Below are 24261 nucleotides of genomic sequence, written 5' to 3' on the forward strand. Positions count from 1 at the left end.
AAGTGTGGCCTTACCAATGTCTTGTACAACTTCAACAAGACATCCCAACTCCTGTATTCAATGTTCTGACCGATGAAACCAAGCATGCCAAATGCCTTCTTCACCACTCTGTCCACCTGTGAATCCACTTTCAAGGAGCTATGAACATGTACCCCTAGATCTCTTTGTTCTGTAACTCTCCCCAACGCCCTACCATTAACTAAGTAAGTCCTGCCCTGGTTCAATCTACCAAAATGCATCACCTTGCATTTGTCTAAATTAAACTCCATCTGCCATTCGTCAGCCCATTGGCCCAGTTGATCAAGATCCCGTTGCAATTGGAGATAACTTTCTTCACTGTATAAAATAGGACAAAACCTCAGCCAAAAGGTGAGGTGACCAAAAGCCTAGTCGGGGGGGGGGGGGGGGGATGATTTGAGGAAGTGAGGAAAGTCAAGAGGTTTAGCAAGACAGTGCAAACAGCCCTACTGAAGTGATCTAGTGTCGGAGTGCTCCATCTAGTTTTTCCGACATTCATTGAGGAGAAGGTCCTTGACAGGGTGGCTGCTCATCAGAAAGTCGACGATGGCGAGAGATTAATCCATTCAGGACAGGATGAAATGATCCTACTATCTCTCAGTGACAAGAGTGGAACTGTCCCCTCTTCTATTCATTCCACGTCCTTGCAGCTGTTTTAATGACCCATGGCAGCTGTTGACAGAGGTGAGTTTTTGGAACCAAATTCTCACCTTGCCTGGCACAATCAGTTGTGAAGGGGCAGCCTCAGTATGCCAGTGTAATGTCAGCATCTACTTTGGAAGAGGATTCAAGGTACTGCCATCACATCAGAGAAGCACATCCTCCACCAGGAAACACCAGAGAGAGATTACACACAAGTGTAGAATGGGGGGCACAGGGTGAGCAACACTTTACAAGTGAGCCGGAGGTGGTGATGAAGGCAGTGGCAGCGGTGGGCAATGCCCCTTGGAGGATGGAGAATTGACACAGCCTGACTCAGCTGGGGGCTGCCGCAGAGTCTTGGGTGTAACACACAAAGCGTGTCTCCCTGGTACAGCAAGGGAGATATGTGCCCAAACATCAGAAGTCTCAGAGGTTGTGCGCAGCCATCGGCAGAGAATGGGGGAGTCCATTCATGAGATATGCTTCATCATGTCTCAGGCATGAGTTCATCCCATGAGAGGAGGAGCCAGCCACATGGTGAGTCACACGTTGCAACACATTGAGTGGATGCAGGAACAGTGCACTGACATGCGTAGAACGTATGCCACATCCTGTAGCACTGGTTAGTGGCTTTGATGGCATGAAGCTGCACGGAGGGGCTGCTAGTTGTGCCCCAGCTGGTGGTTTCCTCAGATGTGTGTCATAAAAAGGTTGGGACAGGCAATGATGACTTTGAGGGCGGGCCTCACTCGGCTATGGGCCAAGTGCTAGTAAATGGGATTAGGTGGGAGTTCAGGTGTTTCTCCCGTGCCAGTGAAGACTTGATGGGGCGAAGGGCCTCTTATGCATTGTATGATTCTTATGATCATGAGGCACCTCTTTCCCCCTTTGACTGAGGCACCACTTATACAGCAAGGCCCTGTGACTGAGGCTGTCATTGCATCGACATGGGTGGAGGGCAGCCTGTCGATGTGCCCCCAATGGTACCCCGACAGGCACAACAAGCCCCTTAGGCTGACACAAGTAAGCAGCCAGCCCACCTCCACTTCAGCCTCAGCCACAGGGGGGAGCACCCTTTAGGAGGGGTCGTGAGTGTAAGGTGCCACGGCAGTAGTCTTTGTGAATCACTGGGGTGACCTGTGTTATGCTTGTGTTTATTGACTGCAACTTAACGTAATGAAATGGTTTTTGAATGAACGTAGAATTCTGTGACTCTGATGTTTAGAAGACACTAAAACACTAGAATGATGAAGTGGGTGATGCAAAGGTGGGTGATCGGGGACATTGTGAGGCTGGAGGCCTCACTTTCAGGCAGCGTGAGGGAAAAGAGCACATTTTAATATCACCTACATCCTGGAAGTGAGAGACGTGCGTTTCTGAGCCGAATGTTGTCGAGGGTGAGGTGCCCTCACAAGAAGAGCATGTGTATTGCAGTCCAAGCTGCCCTGCCTCACCGGTCAATGAGTTGATGCATCACTTGGATCTTTGGAAGGTCTTGAAGCACAGGATCATGGTGCTCCATCACTACTTCTTCCTCCAAAGACGTGTGTCACTCCACGCACCTTCCTTGTCATGTTTATCACTGCTCTGGAGGGACATGTTATCATGGTATGTAGAGTGCAGCATGACGTCACGGTGGCACAGTGGTTAGCACTGCTGCTTCACAGCGCTATGGACCCAGCTTCAATTCCCAGCTTGGGTCACTGTCTCAGCGTGGAGTTTGCACGTTCTCCGTGGGTTTCCTCCAGGTGCTCCAGTTTCCTCCCACAGTCTGAAAGACTGGCTGGTTAGGTGCATTGGCCATGCTAAATTCTCCCTCAGTGTACCCGAACAGGGGCCGGAGTGTGGCGACTAGGAGATTTTCACAGTAACTTCATTGCAGTGTTAATGTAAGCCTACTTGTGACACTAATAAATAAACTAAACTAAAAAAACTTAATTCGAGAAACCCTGGATGTAGTTTACTGGACAGTACGATCCCCATGACCAGTCCAAGCATCAGAACCATATCTTCAGGAGTCTGGTGGCTTGCTGTATGTTGCAGAGGTGACAGTCGTTGCAGCAGCTCTGTGCCTCTGTTGTAGGTTTGTGGATTGATATCAGCACTCATTTATTTAAAATATAGTCCTTTTGTCCCCTAGCAGCCATCCAGGTAGTTATGATTACCTCAGGATGGAGGCATCATGAAAGGTGCTGGCAAACCCCACACACACACCTGCAGAAAGCACTGTGGTGGTCGCACATCAGCCGTAAGCTGGGGCAATTGAATCCCTTCCTATTGATAAATGCTGCACCTGAGGAAATCCCGCCATGGAGGCAAAGCCATGGCCCTCTGCGCCTGCATAGTCTCATCAGTCTGGAACTCTTTATGGTCCAGTGCCCCCTCATCCAGGGTATCTGTCACCTGTCTGGTGCTATGATGGATGGCCACTTGCAAGATGCTACGTGGATCCACTGCTGCCTTTCAAATCAACCAAGAGGCAAAGCAGTTCAAGGCCAGTGTCATGGTTACGACCAGGGTGTGCCCTTGTGACTGACAAGGCCTAAAGTCCATGAGGGTACACAGGTCATCAATTACCTTGCTAGATGCAGCCTCGGGTGGCACCGCTTTTCCAACATGTCCAGAAACTGATTCCACGTTGTACACCATATGGTGAATTTACGGTCTACATGCCTTCCCTTCTTCTCGTTCATCACCTCTTTGTTTAACTGGAGTGAGAGTGGGGGAGAGAGTCTTAGCAGGAGTGCTGAGAGTAAGCTAAGAAGTGATTTAATTATTCATTTATTCATTTAAGGGTATTCCTAGTATATTTCGCGGGCTTTTTTCAGGGTTTTGAATTGAGGAAGTGAGGTCAGCTGAAGGGGATTCTGGGAGGTTGAGTCTTAGTACAAAAGGCAGTTACCTGGGGGGTTCGATCTCTTTGTTTAACTGGAGTGAGAGTGGGGGAGAGAGTCTTAGCAGGAGTGCTGAGAGTAAGCTAAGAAGTGATTTAATTATTCATTTATTCATTTAAGGGTATTCCTAGTATATTTCGCGGGCTTTTTTCAGGGTTTTGAATTGAGGAAGTGAGGTCAGCTGAAGGGGATTCTGGGAGGTTGAGTCTTAGTACAAAAGGCAGTTACCTGGGGGGTTCGATCTCTTTGTTTAACTGGAGTGAGAGTGGGGGAGAGAGTCTTAGCAGGAGTGCTGAGAGTAAGCTAAGAAGTGATTTAATTATTCATTTATTCATTTAAGGGTATTCCTAGTATATTTCGCGGGCTTTTTTCAGGGTTTTGAATTGAGGAAGTGAGGTCAGCTGAAGGGGATTCTGGGAGGTTGAGTCTTAGTACAAAAGGCAGTTACTTGGGGGGTTCGTCGGGAGCATAAAAAGCCGTCTGCACTATACAGCGGGCAGCGTCGGGAGCGGGCAGTGGAGTGAGTGGGGAGCAGAGTGTGCATTATAAGGGCTTTGGCTCACAGGGCTTGGGCTAAAAGGGCAAGGCAAGGCTAGTTATTTTTTACCCAACCCTATAAAGGATAAGGGCAGGTATGACTGATCGGCCAGTTCAGTGCTTCCGATGTGGGATGTGGGAGTTTCTGCAAACACCGAGCTTCCCAGAGGTTCACATATGTGCCAGGTGCGTGGAACTGCAGCTCTTGAGAGACCGTGTTAGGGAACTGGAGCTGCAGATCGCTGACCTTAGCCTAGTCAGGGAAAATGGGAGAAAAATTGACAGCAGTTATAGGCAACTAGTTACACCGGGGCATCGGGAGAAGGACACGTGGGTCACAGTTAGGAGGAGTAAAGGGCAGAAGGGTAAAGTACAAGGGAGGTCTCCAGAGGTGTCTCAAAATAGGAAGGGCTTGGTGACAGGTGTGAGAGGGGAGGGGAGTGGACAGTTAGAAGAAGGGTCACCTGTGGTTGTCCCACTCCAAAACAGGTACATTGTTTTAGATAGTGTGGAGGAGTGTGCCTCTCCAGGGGTAAGACACAGTGACCAGGTCACTGGCACACAGTCAGGCTCTGTGGCCCGGAAAGGGAAGAGAGGGGTTAGGAGAGCGATAGTGGTGGGGGATGCGTCAGTTAGAGGGACAGACAGGCGATTCTGTGGGGGCGAACGGGACTCCAGGATGGTAGTCTGCCTACCTGGTGCTGGGGTCACGGATGTCTCCGAGCGGATAGGAGGCATTTTAAAAGGGGAAGATAAAGAAACGGATGTCATTATACACATTGGTGGAAATGACGTAGATAGGAAGAGTAGAGGGGTCCTAAGGGAGCAATTCAGGGAGTTGGGAAATAGGTTAAAAAGTAGGGTCACTAGGGTGGCCATCTCTGGGCTGCTCCCAATGCCTCGTGCCACTGAGGATAAGAATAGGGAGTTGGTTCAAATGAATGCCTGGCTAAAGGACTGGTCCAGGAGGGAGGGCTTTATTTTCATAGACCAATGGGAGGTTTTCAGGAGAGGATGGCACCTGTACAAGAGGGAGGGGTCACAACTAAGTTGGAAGGGCACAAATATCCTGGCTGGGAGCTTTGCTAGTGCAGTTCGGGGGGATTTAAACTAGTATGGCAGGGGGGTGGGGATCAAACTATTAGGTCTATAAGTGTGGTGGCTGGGGACGAGCTTGGGGCTGGGACAAGGCTGGCAAAGAAGAAGAGCACTCTGGGGGAGGACGACCTCACTGAGCCTGGGGGTCTGGAGTGCTTATACTTCAATGCAAGGAGCGTAGCAGGTAAAACAGACGAACTTGGGGCCTTAATGCGCACGAGGAATTTGGATGTGGTTGCGGTGACGGAGACTTGGTTGAAAGAGGGACAGGACTGGCAGCTGAATATTCCAGGGTACAAGTGTTTTAGGCGAGACAGAGGAGGGGCCAAAAGAGGTGTGGGAGTAGCGGTATTGGTTGGAGAGCATATTACAGCGGTGCAGAGGGAGGACAATTCGGAGGAGTCGTGTAGCGAGTCACTCTGGGTGGAGCTTAGAAACAGGAAAGGCGCAGTCACTATGTTGGGGGTGTACTACAGGCCCCCCAACAGCCCAAGGGAAGTGGAAGAATGGATATGTCAGGAGATACTGGATAGGTGCAGGAAATATAGGGTTGTTGTAGTGGGAGACTTCAATTTCCCTGGTATAGACTGGAAATCGCTGAGGGCAGGGACTCTGGATGGTGAGGCATTTGTAAAATGTGTACAGGAGGGTTCGTTGGAACAATATGTGGACAGCCCAACTAGAGAGGGGGCTATACTGGACCTGGTGCTGGGGAATGAGCCCGGTCAGGTCTTCAAAGTTTTGGTCGGGGAACATGTGGCAAATAGTGACCACAATTCTGTTAGCTTTAGGATAGTGATGGAAAAGGATGAGTGGTGTCCCAAGGGTAAGGTGTTGGATTGGGGGAAGGCTAACTTTATTGGGATCAGGCAGAAATTGGCAGCTCTTGATTGGGAGAGGCTGTTTGAGGGTAAATCCACATCTGGTATGTGGCAGTCTTTTAAGGAACGGTTGTTAGGGCTACAGGACAAGCATGTGCCTGTAAAAAAGAAGGATAGGAAGGGTAGGATTAGAGAACCGTGGATAACCAGGGAAATTGAGGGACTGGTCAAAAGGAAAAGAGAGGCGTATGTTAGGTCCAAGCAGCTAAAAACGGAGGGAGCTCTGGAGGAGTATAATGAAAGTAGGAAAATACTCAAACGGGGAATTAGAAGAGCAAAAAGGGGTCACGAAATGTTCTTGGCAGACAGGATTAAGGAGAATCCCAAGGCATTTTATTCATACGTTAGGAACAAAAGGGTTGTAAGGGAAAAAATCGGACCTCTCAGGGACAAAAGTGGGGACTTATGCTTGGAGCCCAAAGAAGTAGGGGAGATCCTAAATGAATACTTTGCGTCGGTATTCACTAAGGAGAGGGATGTGTTGACTGGGAGTGTCTCGGAGGGGAGTGTTGAACCGTTGGAGAAAATCTCCATTACAAAGGAGGAAGTGTTAGGTTTGTTAGAGAATATAAAGACTGACAAATCCCCAGGGCCTGATGGAATCTATCCAAGGCTGCTCAGGGAGACGAGAGGTGAAATCGTTGGGCCTCTGACGCAAATCTTTGTCTCGTCACTGGACACAGGTGAGGTCCCAGAGGATTGGAGGATAGCCAATGTGGTCCCGTTATTTAAGAAGGGTAGGAAGGATAACCCGGGTAATTATAGGCCGGTGAGCTTGACGTCCGTGGTGGGGAAGTTGTTGGAGAAGATTCTTAAAGATAGGATGTATGCGCATTTAGAAAGGAATAAACTCATTAACGATAGTCAACATGGTTTTGTGAGGGGGAGGTCATGCCTCACGAACCTGGTGGTGTTTTTTGAAGAAGTGACCAAAATGGTTGACGAAGGAAGGGCCGTGGATGTTGTCTATATGGATTTTAGTAAAGCATTTGACAAAGTCCCTCATGGTAGGCTAGTGAAAAAGGTTGGATCCCATGGGATAAAGGGGGAGGTGGCTAGATGGGTGGAGAACTGGCTTGGTCATAGAAGACAGAGGGTGGTAGTGGAAGGGTCTTTTTCCGGCTGGAGGCCTGTGACTAGTGGTGTTCCGCAGGGCTCTGTATTGGGACCTCTGCTGTTTGTGATTTATATAAATGATCTGGAAGAAGGAGTAACTGGGGTGATCAGTAAGTTTGCGGACGACACAAAACTGGCAGGACTTGCAGATAGTGAGGAACATTGTCAGAGGCTACAGAAGGATATAGATAGGCTGGAAATTTGGGCAAGGAAATGGCAGATGGAGTTCAATCCTGATAAATGCGAAGTGATGCATTTTGGTGGGAATAATGTAGGGAGGAGCTACACGATAAATGGAAGAGCCATAAAGGGTGTAGAGACGCAGAGGGACCTGGGTGTGCAAGTCCATAGATCTTTGAAGGTGACGTCACAGGTGGAGAAGGTGGTGAAGAAGGCATATGGCATGCTTGCCTTTATAGGACGGGGCATAGAGTATAAAAGTTGGGGTCTGATGTTGCAGATGTATAGAACGTTGGTTCGGCCGCATTTGGAATACTGCGTCCAGTTCTGGTCGCCACACTACCAGAAGGACGTGGAGGCTTTGGAGAGAGTACAGAGGAGGTTTACCAGGATGTTGCCTGGTATGGAGGGGCTTGGTTATGAGGAGAGATTGGGGAAACTGGGATTGTTCTCCTTGGAAAGACGGAGGATGAGGGGAGACTTAATAGAGGTGTATAAAATTATGAAAGGCATAGATAGGGTGAACGGTGGGAAGCTTTTCCCCGGGTCGGTGGTGACGTTCACGAGGGGTCATAGGTTCAAGGTGAAGGGGGGGAGGTTTAACACAGATATCAGAAGGACATATTTCACACAGAGGGTCGTGGGGGCCTGGAATGTGTTGCCGGGCAAGGTGGTGGAGGCGGACACACTGGGAACGTTTAAGACTTATCTAGACAGCTATATGAACGGAGTGGGAATGGAGGGATACAAAAGAGTGGTCTAGTTTGGACCAGGGAGCGGCGCGGGCTAATTGTTCCTGGTTTCTCGTTTCAAGGCTTCATTCTACAATCATCTTGCTGGTGCCAGTACAGAGTGAGACTGCGGATAGTTGGGAACCTGTCTCGGGGGCAGGGAATTCATATGGTGTTCGTGGAAGTGGAAATGACTAGGGTTGGGAAGCATTTTCCGATCGGGGCCATTGTGATCTCCTGGACTCGTTTCGATCGCCTCAGGGGGTCGGAGAGGAATTTCCCAGATTTTTTTTTTCCCCATATTGGCCCTGGGGTTTTTCACTCTGGGTTTTCGCCTCTCCCTGGAGATCACATGGTCTGGAATGGGGGGGTGGGGGTAAGTTAATAGGTTGTAATGAACAAAGCATCGTAGCTGTGAGGGACAGCTCGGTGGATAGGATATTGGTATGTAGATAGGCTGGAAAATTGGGCGGGGATCCTGGATTCAGGATTCAATCCTGGACCGGGGAGCGGCGCGGGCTTGGAGGGCCGAAGGGCCTGTTCCTGTGCTGTATTGTTCTTTGTTCTTTGTTCTTTGTTCTATCACCTCTGTGTCTTTCAGTACCAAGGAGCTGAAGGTATTGTGGCAGCAGCTCCTCATCACTGCTCATTGCAAGCTCTGTAACTGATGGATTAGAGATGGATTACCTGTCAGCAGCTGCAGTGCTTGGATCAGCCAACACCCCCTGCCCCTGCCACTCCCTCTCGCCAAGAGCTGTGAACCCCTGCAGGTGTACCCCCGTCCTTCAATTGCCCTAATCCTGCACATTAAATCTGTGACCGCTGCTCACATAATGGCCACTCGATGCCTCTGCATGAGGTGCAGTTTTCTCCACCCCTATTTTAATCAATGGGTAGGAATTGGTCCAGCCTCTGTGACTGTCTCCTCACTCTGATGCGGCCTCCTTTTCACAGACATACTTGTGGCCCTGAGTAATCCCATGCGTCCCCTTCAAAACCCCAGTCTTGCACTTTAACAAGCTCGCCGCTCACTCCTTTGCACGTCGGGTTAATGAGCTGCCAACGCTGCGACCAACTGTCTGGCTCCTCCACCGAAAGGGTTGGGAGGCAGGACCCCGGCTGAAAGCCTGCATTACCGCACAGCAATGCAATTTTGCCGGCCTTGATCCCACCTCAACTCACCTAGGAAAATTCACCCCACCAATCACAGGAGACTACACCCCATTTACTCACCAAATTAAAGTCCATCAGTTAGTTGTTGACTTTTCTGATGACCCTTCCTCATCTCACTGTTGAAAATGGATAAACAGCGTGATTTATACTAAACATCCTGTAGCAGACCAGCTGCATTTATTTGAAAGGAACTATTTCTGGTACTGACCTGCACAATTTTCATCGGTCACACACCACTTGCTGCACGTTCTTCAATCCCGACACACTCTGGTAAACAAGACGTTGTCTGAAATGAAGTACCAAATAAATTGCAGTAACATTACTGGCACTGTAACACTGAGTAGGAACATTCACAAATCAGCTACAGCTCAGACAAAAGGAGCAAAATGCCACAAATGTTCCAAGTTTAATAAATATTAAAAATAAAGGTTCTAACTCTTATATACAAATAATGTACAAAAGAGACTCTTCAATGGAGCTGCTGTAGTAATTGCAAGTGTAATTGGTGCAGGTGATGTAATCCATACATACAGGAATAAGGCCAGTAGAGCTATTACTTAACGATGGAAAATAACATATGCCACAAAGCATGATTAAAGCATTGGATCACAACTCATAAACCACTTTTACATTTCAAAGTAGAATGTCAGCATTCAATATGTAACAAAATAACTGAATAAAGTGAAGCATACATTTTGTCACACCCCTCCTCAATTGGGAATAACAAATCTAGCCTTGGGTTAAGAAAAATACCACAAAATATGTAATCTGTAAACTAGTCAGAATGAGTATTTTGTAAAACTGAGAACATCGCTTTGTTAGAGCAATGAATTTTAATGGGTAAATGATACGGGGTTGCTTTCAGTGTTGGATGGTGTCTGTAATTTGACATGGAATTGTGAGGAATTTCTGTTTTGCTGAGGTGATCTGAAGTTCATGCCATTCTGAAAGTGCAGAGGAAGCACTTCAGCCTATGTTTGGCACATGTCTATCACGGCTGTAAATGCACAAATCAATCGGTGTCCGATAGGTAAAAACAGGTTTATGCTTCAAGCAGGACTCATGTCCTGATGTATCCAAATCACTGGTCCAAATTTTCCGAGATCCTTGGTCAGCACGACCTTATTATAAAATCTCTGACCTTGATTTCCCAATGGAGCAGGCAAGGTTCCTGGGAAATTTGGTTTATGAGCTTAGCTTTCTCTTTTCAGGTGTTGGCTGATCTCTGGTCACCATTTTTACTTCTGCTATAACATTTATTTTTGTAAGCCTGAAATTTAAACGTAGTACCAAGTGACTACAATTCCTTTAGACCTACACGTAACATCATCATTCAAATAACACAGGAATGAGGAGTCGGTGATTACATGATTTTCCTTTTCCTCATACTATAATCGCTATTTTTTTTTGATGAAACCTATTGCTCTGTACTGACATGAAGTGGGAACATCACTAAGGTGTCTAGGGCAGATTTTACATGACTTTTACATTATGGAAGGTACGGCAGCTAACTGGGTGACCTAAGGAAGTGACCTAAACATGTGAGAAAATTGTTCTTGAGCGCAGCCAATGTGCTGTTAAGTATCCACTGCCATTTATAAAAGACACCAAAAGAATACTGTAATGAGACTAACAAATTAAACACTGAAGTTGAGTTTCCTTTCAGAAAGTTAAAATAACTTAAGTGGTTACCCCTCTGTGAGCCAAACGTGATGGCAGTGTAAATCTGCCGGTGAGGATGTTTCTGGGCAGTTTCCAATTTGAAGTTTTAACAATAGCAACATAGGAATTAGGAACAGGAGTAGGCAAATTTAGCCTTTTGAGCCTGCTCCGCCATTCAATCAGATCATGGCTGATCTCTCCACTTATACATTATATAAAACACATTAATTAGCACAATCACAATGGGTATGCCTACCAGCCACCATCTTTCATATGAGATGCTATCTATAGGTTGCTACAGGAATTCCTTTAGTCCCTTAAAGATTATAGGAATGGTCTTTGGATTTAGGCTTGTAATAATGTTATTTTGTAGAAAATAGTGCAAATTAATTACTCTGTGGTTCTATCCATGTGTAAACGTTAAGAATTTTTTTTTTGTTGCATATTTTACTCGACCTACAACTGCTTCAGGTTGAGGAATATCTAGAGGAAATTCAGCACCATGTATTCTGGAATTTAAGAAACTCTAAAGAATGCAGCATCGAAAGCAAACCCTACATAACATGCTGGCAATGTTTATCCGTATGCAACACCACAAATAACCTTCTTGCTTTTTTTACACAATCTCACAGGCAGGAGCTGAACGAGAACCTGAGGAGACGATGGTCCGAAGAGGAATGAATCTTATGTGCCACTAGTACAGTACATAGGTATAATGGGAATGTTCAGCACCACTCTTCCAGAAGATTTACTGCGATTTAGAAAGAAATAAATGTTGGTGCAAAATATTATGTTAAGTGCAATATAGTGCAGCATAGGGCCACTAGGAGGAAGTCAGTCGAGGGAATCCTCGCCTGCTAAAACCAAACCACTCGCTATCAAGATGCGCACGCCCGTGTGTGTGTGCATGTGCGAGTGCATGTGTACACATGTGTGTGTGCATGTGCGAGTGCATATGTGTGTGTGTGTGTGTGCACCTGAGAGATGCCTGGCAAAGCTGTGAGACAAATGCTTCATGCTGAGTTTTTTTTTTATAAGGTAGGTTACTAGAGTTAGAAGTGTTTGCATTATAACTGTGTTAACACTGCTAAAATAAATTTCTGCTGTTCATTTCCAGTCCCGTTTCTGTCGTATCGAGAGTGAAGCACACTTGTTCTCCATTGATCCACACTCATATCTCTGCATGAGGTAGACGGTTGTCCTTTACAGATGAAACTCTTTTGTCCAAGGAATTGTTCAGCATTTCTTTCCTCTTCAGGTCGAGCAGATACTGGAGTCTGTGGTTGCTCACTATATTTGGCCGGCTCGGAATTGTAAATTTTTGCTGGGGTTTTTTACTGTTCCCATTTTCCCCCTTGTCCGTCTGCCCAACTGCGTTTTTCTCGGCGCTGTCACTTGTTCCGTTTACTGGGGGAGAGGTAACAACCTTTGGCTTCTTTGTGGTCTCAGGTGGCGTGGTCGGTTTAACATGCTTCGAGGATTCAGAGTCATTGGTCTTGTTTGCAAACTGCTGAGACAGTGAATTGCAATACTTGCAACAGAGCTTGTTGTAGCCAGGAATAGAGCAATACCTGGCAAGTACCTCCATACGGCAGAAGATTGACTTGTCCCCATGACAAATTGCTTCTGCGAAGATATTAAGATGAAAAGAAAATTAGACCGGTGAAGGATACACTGTCATCATTTAACAGGTTTTTTTTGTAGCTGATTCGTGCAACAGCTGCTCCCTGATATAGTTGGTTTATTGTTTTTTTTAAAAAGAGTTAGCTATTTTAATAGTCAGGTAAATGAATTACATTGAAAAGGAAAGTGAATTCAATGCTTTTCTGGCTATCTATATTAGAAGCATCATAAAATAGAAGCATCATAGAATCCCTGCAGTGCAGAAGGAGGCCATTCGGCCCATTGTGCCTGCACTGACAATAATCCCAGCCAGGCCCTATCCCCGTAATCCCACGTATTTACCCCGCTAATCCCCCTGACACTAAGGGGCAATTTAGCATTGAGGCCAATCCACCTAACCCGCACATCTTTGGTGTGTGGGAGGAAACCGGAGCACCCGGAGGAAACCCACACAGGCACGGGGAGAATGTGCAAACTCCACACAGTCACCTGAGGCCGGAAGTGGACCCAGGTACCTGGCAATGCGAGTCAGCAGTGCTAACCACTTAACCGCCCATGTTTTCTGGCTATCCATATTATAACTGGTTTAATGTATGTTAATCTTTTGCAAACGGATATCAGAGCTGATTTGTTGGCTTTGCTTGCATCTTTACCAAATAAATTGTTTTGTAATTTGTAAAATACACTTGTTTTGAAATACTGAATTCACTTGGGACTTGATCTTCTCTCCAGATAAAATGAAACAGGCTGCAATCCTTTGCTTGCAGCTTCTTAAGCTGCTTGAGTCAGTCGTGGTATCATAGTTTCTTTGAGGTGGATTCTTTTTCCCCCTGGCTTTTTACACCCATTTCTCCTAGTTTGTACAAAGCGAAATTGCAGGCTTTATTCTCAAATATTTTGTTTCCTCAGAGGCCAAACCGAACATAATAGCCATTTGCTTAGAAAAATGCCTTTAAAATCCAGCGTTTGTGTTAGGATCTTTTGTTGTGTAATGGCCAGAAATTAGCTCTGTAAATGGTACCACTGGGACGTTTATTTAACAAGCCCCACTGAACTTCATATTCAAGGTTGCATAAAACGCAGCTCGTTCAACATAGAAAATCAAAAATAGAAGAAGGGTAAAAATACTGGAATTTCCAGGTGACTGTCTTTCTATGGGTTACGAAAAAAAATTGAAAAATAGACAATGCTTTATTTCTTGACATAGGTTTTCATTTATTTGCAGAAACTAATGACAAACTGGAGGAACACAAGTCCCCAGATCTTCATTGGTAAGAAAATGCATCTGAACGTACAAGATCACAGTTAACTTGGTAAACACTGTCACCAATCTAACAAAAAAAAATCGAGAAGTGAATTATGGAAAGTGAAATGGTACATCCTCACAGTTATATCAAATGTTTACTAAGTATCAATAAATTATCCCTGATAAACCAAAGTGCTCACAGATGTAGTGCACATTACTGAGTACAATATTGCACTGTCTGTAGCCACCAAACATGGTTAATCTATTTAAATCTTTCTGACTATATAGTAACAGAATTAACAATGGAGCACATCTGTACAAACACCAATTATGTCACATATAACACTTTCAGTGCAATAGTCGTGGCTCATCGGTTCTCCTTGTTTATCAGGTTTATCACACATCCTAAAACTTCCACTGAAATACTCACAACAAAAGCTGGTTATGTGATCACATGACAATGATATGGTCAAAGTGCTTTTCACGGTTTCCCTCCCAAACTAAATAACTGAATTTTTTAAGTGTCCATGTTTTCAGTAATTTTATGTTTCAGCATTTATTTCCAAACTATATTACTCAAAATGTTGCATTTTTAATTTTTAAGCTTGCAGAGTTTTGTTTTATTATCCCCGAGCATCGGGAATGGTTTGCATCGACAGCCAGACATGGCAGTGATTATCATTGCAGTGTCTTGGGGGAGGACTCAGTACATAGGCTGTTTCCTGTTTTATTTCCTGTTGCCTGCAGTAGTAATAAAAACTATTACATTCATCCTTAAATAAGGCATTTTTCTAAACAAAAGAAACTTTATGAGGTACTGTATTGTAATTGCGCGCAGTCAAATATATGCGACTGGTGACATTAGCCAATTAACACAAGCAGACACTCACTCATGCAAAATAACTTAATTGTCAAACATGCCACAGATGAAGATGGAACCATGCACTTGCTATCTAGAAATAGAGCACGAGCCATTATTCCTCACTCCACACAGTGAAATGCAACAGCACAATGTCAAGCAATAGAAATCTATCTCGGAAAGCAACAAATGAGAAAAGGAAAGGGAGCTACTTGCAGCTACTGTTCATTTAGGTCATAGCACAAAAACTACTCTAGGAAATTCTAACAAAGTATAAGAGATTTAGAGAGGAGGAAATGGTAGCACAAGAAGATGTTATTGTGATGTGATCACATTCACAATAAATTTCTCAGTTTCTGTCAAACTGAGGCTGTGTTTCATTAGAGCCTGTTTATCAAGCAAATCAAACAGTAAGCAAGCCGGAGACAGCTCCCGTTCAGAGGCCTGCAACGTACTGTCGAATTCCTCCATCGAAGTGTGAAGTCACTCATGTGGACCTCCGTCACGAGTGCTGCACAAGCTCTAGAGAAGAGACAGGCTGTGCACCAGGGCCCGGTAGAAGAATTAGTATCATAATGCAGTTGCTAATCAGAGAAATGCACAATGAAGAGAAAAGGACACAAGGAAGGGTAAAGTCCATGTGAGAAACTGCATGCATTTAAAGCCAGGATCAGAGTTATAATGTGATTTACTTGTCGAAACTTTCTGAATAGGATATGCTGGATCTGGACGCGAGAGCCATTGGATTAAAGACTTTCCTTTGGAGGAAGTGAGTGAGGTTTGCAGAGATGAGTTTTCTAGAAAGAATGGAACATATAAATCATCAGCAACATACAACTTTTTTTATATTTCAAAAATATACTTTATTCATTAAAAAATCTCAGTTAAACCGTTGCAAAATGACAGATCGAAAAATTACAAATAGTGCAAAAAAAAGAATAATTTTTACAGTACAATACTATGCTTATTTACACGACATTACATTCATTTCATTTCATTACTTAAAACTATATACATACATCAGATTTTACTGTGTGCTTTTTGTTTTTCAGATAAGCACACAGTTACACAGGCCGAGGGTGTTCTACAGTTACCGGGCCCTCGGTCTGCCTCGGTTGAAAGGCTTTACACGGTGGCCTTTCCCCATTGTGCCTTTGCGGTGGCTGCCCCAAGCTTGAGCGCGTCCCTCAGCACGTAGTCCTGGACCCTGGAATGTGCCAGTCTGCAAAACTCGGTCGAAGACAAATCTTTCAACTGGAAGATCAGCAAGTTTCGGGCGGACCAAAGTGCGTCCTTCACCGAGTTGATGACCCTCCAGCAGCAGTTGATATTTGTCTCGATGTGCGTCCCCGGAAACAGCCCGTAGAGCACAGGGTCCTGTGTCACCGAGCTGCTCGGGACGAACTGCGACAAATACCACTGCATCTCACTCCAGACCTTCTTTGCAAAGGCACATTCCACAAGGAGGTGTGCGACCGTCTCATCACCCCCGCAGCTGCTTCGAGGGCAGCGTGCGGTGATGTTGAGACCCCGAGCGTGCCACTCAGCAACATACAAAATACAATGAATGAAATAAAACTCTGTGCTTGTTCAGACTTTGTTACTCCTTGTTGCTGGAGTTGTTACTCCAGCATCATTTTTTATTTGCACTTATATCAAAACAGTTCATGCTTTCATCTTTTTACTTGGCATTTAGAGAGATGTTTGTGAAGCGATTCTGCAATATGTACATGCTCAACAATATTTTTAAATCACATTATTCTCATCACATTCTAATTCTTCAATGGTTTATGTAAATGTTTAAACATTCTGGGCGGGATCCTATGACCTCGTCCTGCCCAGCTTTCAGTGAGGTGAGATAGTAAGATTGGGCGGGAGTCGAAAAATCAGAAATGGGCCTGGGAACACTGTAGAAGGAGTGGCGATCAGGGTGGGAGGGAGGGAACTTTGCAGGGGGGGGGTGGTGGGAGAGGGGAGACTGGTTGGCGGTGGGGGTGGCGATGTCTGTGGAGTGGGTGGGGGGGTGGTGGCAGACCAGAACAGGGGGTGATCGACATGGAGGGGGGGGGGGGGGATCCTGATGTCCATGGGGTGGGGGGGAGATGGGGGGAGTGGGTAATGTCGGGAGATCTTCCATGGGGCGGGTGGTGGCAGTGGGGGGAATATCGGGAGATCTCCCAGTCCACTGGGGGATCGGGGCACCTGCTCAAGGGCACTGATAGAGCTCAGCAGCCGGTTCCCCCGGCGAGCACAGGCTCTCCCATTTTCTCGCTTGTTCGACACTTAGAATTGTTTTGGTAAGATCGCCTCCTCCGTCTTTGATGGTATAAAATGGGGGATAAATTCCCTGATCACCTGCTCCCAAATGGAAGGAAGCCTGGGTCAGAAATCAGATTAAAAACACTGTAGCCTCAATTTTCTAACTGATGTTCCCTGTGAGCATGGTCCTGACTGAGCAGGCGGGAGTGTTGTCACTGGCAGAAAATGATTCCGTATTCTTTTGAAGGTTAATATGAATTACCGAATGCTCATAGTAACTTGGAGACAGTCTAAATGACTTACTGTGACATAGAGGCATTCTACATATTCGGATGGCATCTGGCCTTTCCTCCTTACAGTGGCCAACCATATTGTCCCTTGTTCGGCACACCACCTGTCTCTCCTGTGTTCCGTTGCTACAAGTTACAGAACACTAACAAAACAACAAATTGGACATTTGAGAAAGAAAACAGGAAAACCATAATCCAATAACTTAAATACATGACTACTGCCATATAAAGATACATGTGCAAGTGGTACATTGGCAGAAAAAGAGTAATGAGCTTGATGAAATATTTTTAATAAAGTGCAATATCTTTGCAAATGTCTTTGGGGGGCGGCACAGTGGTTAGCACTGCTCCCTCACAGCGCTAGGGACCTGGGTTCGATTCCCACCTTGGGTCACTGTCTGTGTGGAGTTTGCACGTTCTCCCCGTGACTGCGTGGGTTTCTTCTGGACGCTCCGGTTTCCTCTCATAGTCCGAAAGACGTGCTGGTTAGGTGCATTGACCATGCTAAATTCTCCCTCAGTGTACCGAACAGGCGCCAGAGTGTGGCAATTAGGGGATTTTCACCGTAACTTCATTGCAGCATTAATGCAAGCCTACTTGTGACACTAAATAAACTTTAAACAGGATAGGATTTAGCTCAGAACCAGGTTGGAAATTGGTGCGAGACTGGAACAAGCACGGTAGGGCGGCACGGTAGCACAGTGGTTAGCACTGCTGCTTCACAGCTCCAGGGACCTGGGTTCGATTCCCTCCTTGGGTCACTGTCTGTGTAGAGTTTGCACATTCTCCTCGTGTCTGCGTGGGTTTCCTCCGGGTGCTCCGGTTTCCTCCCACAGTCCAAAGATGTGCGGGTTAGGTTGATTGGCCATGCTAAAAGAAATTGCCCCTTAGTGTCCTGAGATGCGTAGGTTAGAGGGATTAGTGGGTAAATATGTAGGGATATGCGGATAGGGCCTGGGTGGGATTGTGGTCGGTGCAGACTCGATGGGCCAAATGGCCTCTTTCTGCATTGTAGGGTTTCTATGATTCTATGATAAGCAATTACATTCGTCTGGAATTCTTGCTAGTTAACTGGTTTTTCTAAGGAATATGTATGCACACAGCTGAAATCTCAGAGTTAAAACTATATCAGCAATAAAACCTTTGGGATTGCAGTTGGCCTACAATCCAATTCAACTGGGTGTGCTCAGCGGCAGTTATTGATCTGAAAAAGCAGAATTGCTACCTATTCATCTTCTAGTTTAAAAAAGAGCAAAGCTCAAAGAAGAAATTTCCAGGAATCAGGCACAGAATTGCTTTGATCGGTGGTGCCTGCCAAGAGTCTATCGAACTGTCGACTGTTTTGCTCACAACCAATAATATGTCAGCAGCTCACTACCAAAACCCAACCAGGGAGTAACTTGCAAGTGGTATTGAGACCAAGTAACACTGAGTCACAACAATTCTCCTGACCCACAGCGAAGCTTCTAGCGCAACCTTAAACAGGAACCAAGAAATTGCAGTAATCTTTAACTCACCTGCGACCAAGGTCCTATCCTCCACTGTGCAGGGCAGAGTTCTCGATTACAGGGTTTTCTGGTCTCGGGTCGATCCTCATTGCAGTATTTACTGTGCACCGAGCGATTGGTACCATCGTGGAGAGGCTGAACACACCTGACAGTGCGAATCTGATACCCAGATTTGCCACACGTTCTGGTGCAGGGTTCCCATTCTCCAGTAATCCATCTGTAAAATACAAATTAAGTTACCAAAGAGTCAAAGCATTTATAATACCTACATGATGTTTTGTGATCTCAGCACTCTAATTAGTGTGGTGTTCAAATTTTGCTGTGCACGATTTTTATGATCTTACAAAAATAGAAATTTTAAGCCAATACATCAATCAAATAGAGATTCAGGGATATCGCTACGAATAAATAATCAAAGACACAGCTTGCAAAATTTTAATATAAACAAACCAGTGATAAAACACCAGTTTACAGCAACAGGAGAGCCAGAATATTCTACGACGGTCAGCGTGGATTGCTTCTGAGTGTGAGTGGTTTACGGAGATCGTGGACTGAATTCTATGGGTGGGAGAGGCACGTTGCTTGACCCTGCCATTAGATTTTTGGGCAGGGAGGGACTGGACACACTAGGGAGGGGAGCAAGGTGGGTTGGGTTTGGGTTTTGGAGGCTAGGCTGGAAGGCACAAAGGGTGGGGGAAGGATGGGTTCCGATCTTAGGCAGTGGCTCCCAATGTGCACAGGGCATCCTCCCCACAAAAGGATGTACCCCCTTCTTCCCCACTCTTTCAGCAAATTTGGTGAAAAAACAGCCTTCTCGTTCTCACCTGTCTTCCACTGCCCAGTGTATTCTGCCAGTGCAGATCAACGGAAGTCCTTAAGTGACCATTAACTGGCCACTTAAGGAGCCTCAACGGGCTTGAGGTCAGGTTGCCTTACCCACCTCTTGTACTATGGAGATCGGGCTCGGTATGGATGGGTAGACAGTGGGTTATCCATTTGTCATCGTTTACATGTGCCCCCCCACCCCCATCTCAAACCTGAAAACATTTTGATGTGGGGAGGGGGGGGGGGGGGGGGGCGGGGGGGAGGCTGTAATACCCAGCCCCATGAGTAGAAGTGATCTATAAAACACTTCTTTTACCACCCCCTCCACCCCTACCTGTTTTCACCTGATGTTATCAAGGGGCATAATGAAGATATGAAACAGGAGGGGGTCACGGATGGATCTTCGGGGAACACCAGAGGTCAAGGTGTGGGAACAATATGGTGGTGGATGTTTCTTTCAAAATATTTTTTGGGAAGATGGGGATGTGTTTGTGGGTCTATGATTGATTAAACTGGGGAAGGTGAATAGAGGCAGCTCACTGTGAGAGCTTAGAGATAAAATGCTAAGGTGCTAGGTGGATGCATTTGTAATGAGATGCATTATCAATGCATAGGGAGGTTGGATTAACAAGTAAATATGTTGGGTTTAGAATTTGCATTAGGAGATAGATAGGAACTTAGCTTTTCAGCTGTTAAATTTCAAAGGGGTGGTTAGAAGTGACAAGACACTTTTACAACTTACAAAGATGTTATAAGTAAACAGGGAAGGGTTATTAAAATTTTGTAGAACCAATAGGAAAACATGAAAGATGATTATACTTTGGAAAAGTTGGCTTCAAAGAGATGCTTGAGGAAAATGGAATCTGAGATGGAAGGGGAAAAGTATATTTAATGAAAGATGTTGAGGTGGTGGTATGGGAAGGTGTCCTGAGACCAACTCTGTGCTGAGACAAATTGTGAAATCTGAAACAGCCATCCAGACAAGTCAGAAAAGCCTTTGTTTTCAGAAAGCAGTTTGTGTCTGAAGCTTCTTGGATTTCCACAGCAGAGTGGAATGATTTGCAAGGTTGTGTGGTGTACTTTTACTAAAGTGACAGCGGTTTTTTGCCTTGAGCAATATTACTAGATTTTTATGGTTAAAAATCTATTAGGGGGTTGTTGTCAAGAAGGTAGTTTACTTGAATGTTCTGGCCAAGTAATTCTTTTGGGGCCAAAAGAGAAAATGCTGGAAAATCACTGCAGGTCTGGCAGCATCTGTAAGGAGAGAAAACAGCTGTTTCGGGTCCAGATGACCCTTTGTCAAAGCTAAAAAGCATAGTTGGGAGATATTTATACTGTAGGGTGAGGGAATGAGTCATAGCCACAAAAACAAGGGGAAAGGCTGCTAATGGCAGTCCATAGAGAGAATAGAAGGTGTGAATGGCCAAAAACAGAGAAGCTGTAATCAGAGGGTAAGCTGTGACAGATGAAGATGTGGGGGGAGGCAGGAGATGGGGGGGGGAGAGAGGTAAAATTGAGAAAAAGGTGGGGGAAGGGGAAGCACAGTGGGAGAAAAGGTAAGAAAAATTCTTGTGGGGAATGCTGTGAAAGATTTTAATCTTCTGTGCTTAAGCTTTTTCTTCTTGTTAATAAATGTTTCAATTTTTAAATCCTAAAGCTGTTACTGGAGTTCTATGCTTCTGGGATCAGTACCTTTTCTTAATTTATAAAATACAAATAAAAAGGTTATGATCATTAAGACAGGTTTCCCTCTGGGATCAGCATGCTCAACAAATAACATCTGCAGTGGTCATAACAACAAGAAAAGTAGCAGGTGATTCTCTGGCTACAGTTAGATAAGAATGGAACCATGACAGTACAGTTCCACCCAGCTGGAGAGGTGTTGGGAGAGGATCCAGTCAGGTCCAGGGGAAGCAAAAGTCCAAGAGTTTCAGAATGTGATAAGCTGAGGTGGGGCAAAGACAAGGCAACATATGAAGCTGATCATAGAATCCCTACAGTGCAGAAGGAGGCCATTTGGCCCATCAAGTCTGCATCGACCACAATCCCACCCAGGTCCTATTGCCATAACCCCTCATATTTACTCTGCTAATCCCCTTGATGCTAGGGTTAATTTAGCATGGCCAATCAACCTAACCTGATTTTTGTGATGGTGGGAATCTGGGGTCAGAAGCTCAGCTTAGGGTCAAACAGGATGCCAAGGTTGCAAACGGTTTGCTTCAGCTTGAGCCAGTGGTCATGGACAGGAATGAACAAAGGAATAAAATTCAAGGTTCATTCAGTTTATACAATGATAATGGATTTCTAATCACAGCACCCAACATCTATCAATTAGTCCACATCAGATCTGGAAACGACCTACACGCATAACCTTGGGAAAACTTCAGGAATTTGGGAGCCATTAGTCCAAAGTCACCCTTTTGCTGCCATATATGCCATTTATGACATGTCCTATCTCAAATTACTCATATACTGTGTCATGTAGAATCAATACTAATGAGGCTATTCTACAGGTTGTCAACTCACTCACCAAAATATCTTTCCACAAATTAATTCCAACCTTAAGTGGAATTGGTGGCGAGGGAATGGAACTTGTGGCCGAAGGCAATGGCTTTGTTCTTCCCAATGTTTAATTAGAAGAATTTTCAGCCCATCAGGAACCGAACTCTGATAATTGAGAGGGGTTGACAGAGGTGATGGTGAGGAGGCGTTAGCTGGATGTCATCGGACCCCAGGACTTGACATGTTGGCCTGACGTAGACCAGGGGCAGAGTTTTACATGGAAATACAGGTTTCCCCATGGAACGTGTCTTTTCTCCTTGACAGATTCTCCATCTGATTGCCAGGCTTGACTTCCCGTTAAGTCTTGGTGGACTCTGGAGAAGGATTCAGGAGTAGGTCCAATTTCCCACTCCAGAGGGATGGGAAGGTTGGGACCCAGGGGAGTGTCCGATTCCCAACTCTGTGGGACTTTATATAGAAATGTGTCTGACAGGGGAGACACTCCTGCTGCTCCTGGCCCACAAGCAGTGCCGTAAAGGCACTCCTCCTTGCCACAAATCTCTCCTCACCCACCCCTAGCCCCCTTCAGCTGCTAAGTTCAAGAGCCCCCGGTTAGACACTGTTGAGCAGGTTTAAATCAGAGGCTACCAACCTAATTAAAACATCTGAATTGCCAAGCTACTAACTGGGGACAGGTATGCTGCCAATCACCATTAAACCTGAAATAGATGGGTTGTGGTAGAACTTGAGCTTTTTAAAAAGAATGTTAAGATCCCACTCTGCCCCAGCCCAACCATTTTGGGGGGATTAAAGCTCCCCCCCCCCCCCCATGTCTCCAGGTGATGTGACTGAGTGGAAGCGTCTAGTTAAGAAACAGAACAGGGGAGCTGACTCTTCCTGTTCACTTACATGGGCTGGGAGCACTCGTGTAAGTTGCACATTCGACGGATTGGCTTTGGTTTTTTACTTGCATCACAGAAGCTGCGATGAATCATCTTGGCATCGGCCTTCCTGCGACAGCCGTATCTTGTAAACTGAGCACCTTGGCAAAATCAATCATCTATGTCAGAATAAAATCTTAAATACTCATTTCCACAGAACATCCATGGGTATTCTAGCTGTTTGGTTTGAATATTGATCATCAACTGGCAATGCAAATATAATTTCTAATGGCTGAGAAGTTGACAATTGCTGAAATGGAATGGATATTGAGCATTCATATTTACTGAACATTATTTCATCTTGCAGTAGCAGCATTATGACACTAATAACGTAAGCTTATTGCATCTTACTATTACAATAATGATTAAAGTTCACTAACATTTGGCGATTTTGTGACCCACCTAGTACTGGAACGCAAGATTCATTTGAATTTCAGGTTTGGCTTTGAAAGGGCTACAGTGTTTTGTCTCTGAAAAAATTCTAAAATATTAAAATGATGCCATGCACTTCAAAATGATATCAGTTTTTCTACTGTATCTTGGCATAAAATAAATTATTTATGGAACCGTTCATCTATATCAAGGAGCAGAGGCAGAAAATTGTGGCATTTTAAACTATGGATGGGATTTTCCGGCCGCGCTCGCCCCAAAACCGGAAAATCCTGCCCGAGGTCACCGGACCGTTGCATGGTCCACCCTCCCCTTGCACCGGCTACGATTCCTGTGGCGGGCAAGACTTTAAAATTCCGGTCTATGTCTAGAAGTTCACCGAGCATCCTCCATTCTAAGCTACCATCAGTCGATAGTCCAGTACCAGAAGGTCATTTGACACCATGTCCAATAAACCAGAACTAATCAAACATAAACTTTGCTATTGCACCAGTATAACATCTCTTCTCCAACTGAGAGGTAGTTTATTCTTAATTGACAAAGAACAGTCGATTGTTGTTGTGACTAGTGCCAAGTAAGGCAGTTACTTACTAATCATTCACCATTCATTGAATGCCATGGTGGGATTTGAATTTACCTTCTCTGTATTACTAGTCTAGTATCATAACCGCTGCATGACCAGAACCATGTAGCAAAAGGGACAATTTTGCCTCAATGCAGTTAGATTGGTATGTTTTCTAAAAGATTGCCAGATTTTAGTATAAAGAGAATTAACCTGATTGACTCATTGGGTGGGATCGTCCAGCCGTTACTGCCGGCAGGATCTTCCGGTCCCGCTGATGGCGACCCCCCCCCCACCCCCCCCTGTGCAGTTTCCACAGCGGCA

At 45.3% G+C, this 24261-nt stretch overlaps 1 protein-coding gene across 1 annotated transcript in view; it reads right to left on the reverse strand.

Annotated features, from left to right (window-relative positions):
- Positions 1–9664: 9664 nt before the first annotated feature.
- LOC144505117 (A disintegrin and metalloproteinase with thrombospondin motifs 2-like) overlaps positions 9665–24261 on the reverse strand; it is a 229554-nt gene continuing 214957 nt past the window's right edge. Inside the window, exons 18-22 of the mRNA XM_078231003.1 lie at positions 22954–23086; positions 18727–18934; positions 17223–17352; positions 15353–15457; positions 9665–12558 (exon numbers count right to left, since the gene is read on the reverse strand). Of these exons, the coding sequence (XP_078087129.1) occupies positions 12104–12558; positions 15353–15457; positions 17223–17352; positions 18727–18934; positions 22954–23086 (1031 nt within the window). The 3' untranslated portion in view covers positions 9665–12103. The remainder of the gene's footprint in view (positions 12559–15352; positions 15458–17222; positions 17353–18726; positions 18935–22953; positions 23087–24261) is intronic.

The sequence above is a fragment of the Mustelus asterias genome, chromosome 16 (genome assembly GCF_964213995.1).
Source record: "Mustelus asterias chromosome 16, sMusAst1.hap1.1, whole genome shotgun sequence".
Lineage (NCBI taxonomy): Eukaryota > Metazoa > Chordata > Chondrichthyes > Carcharhiniformes > Triakidae > Mustelus > Mustelus asterias.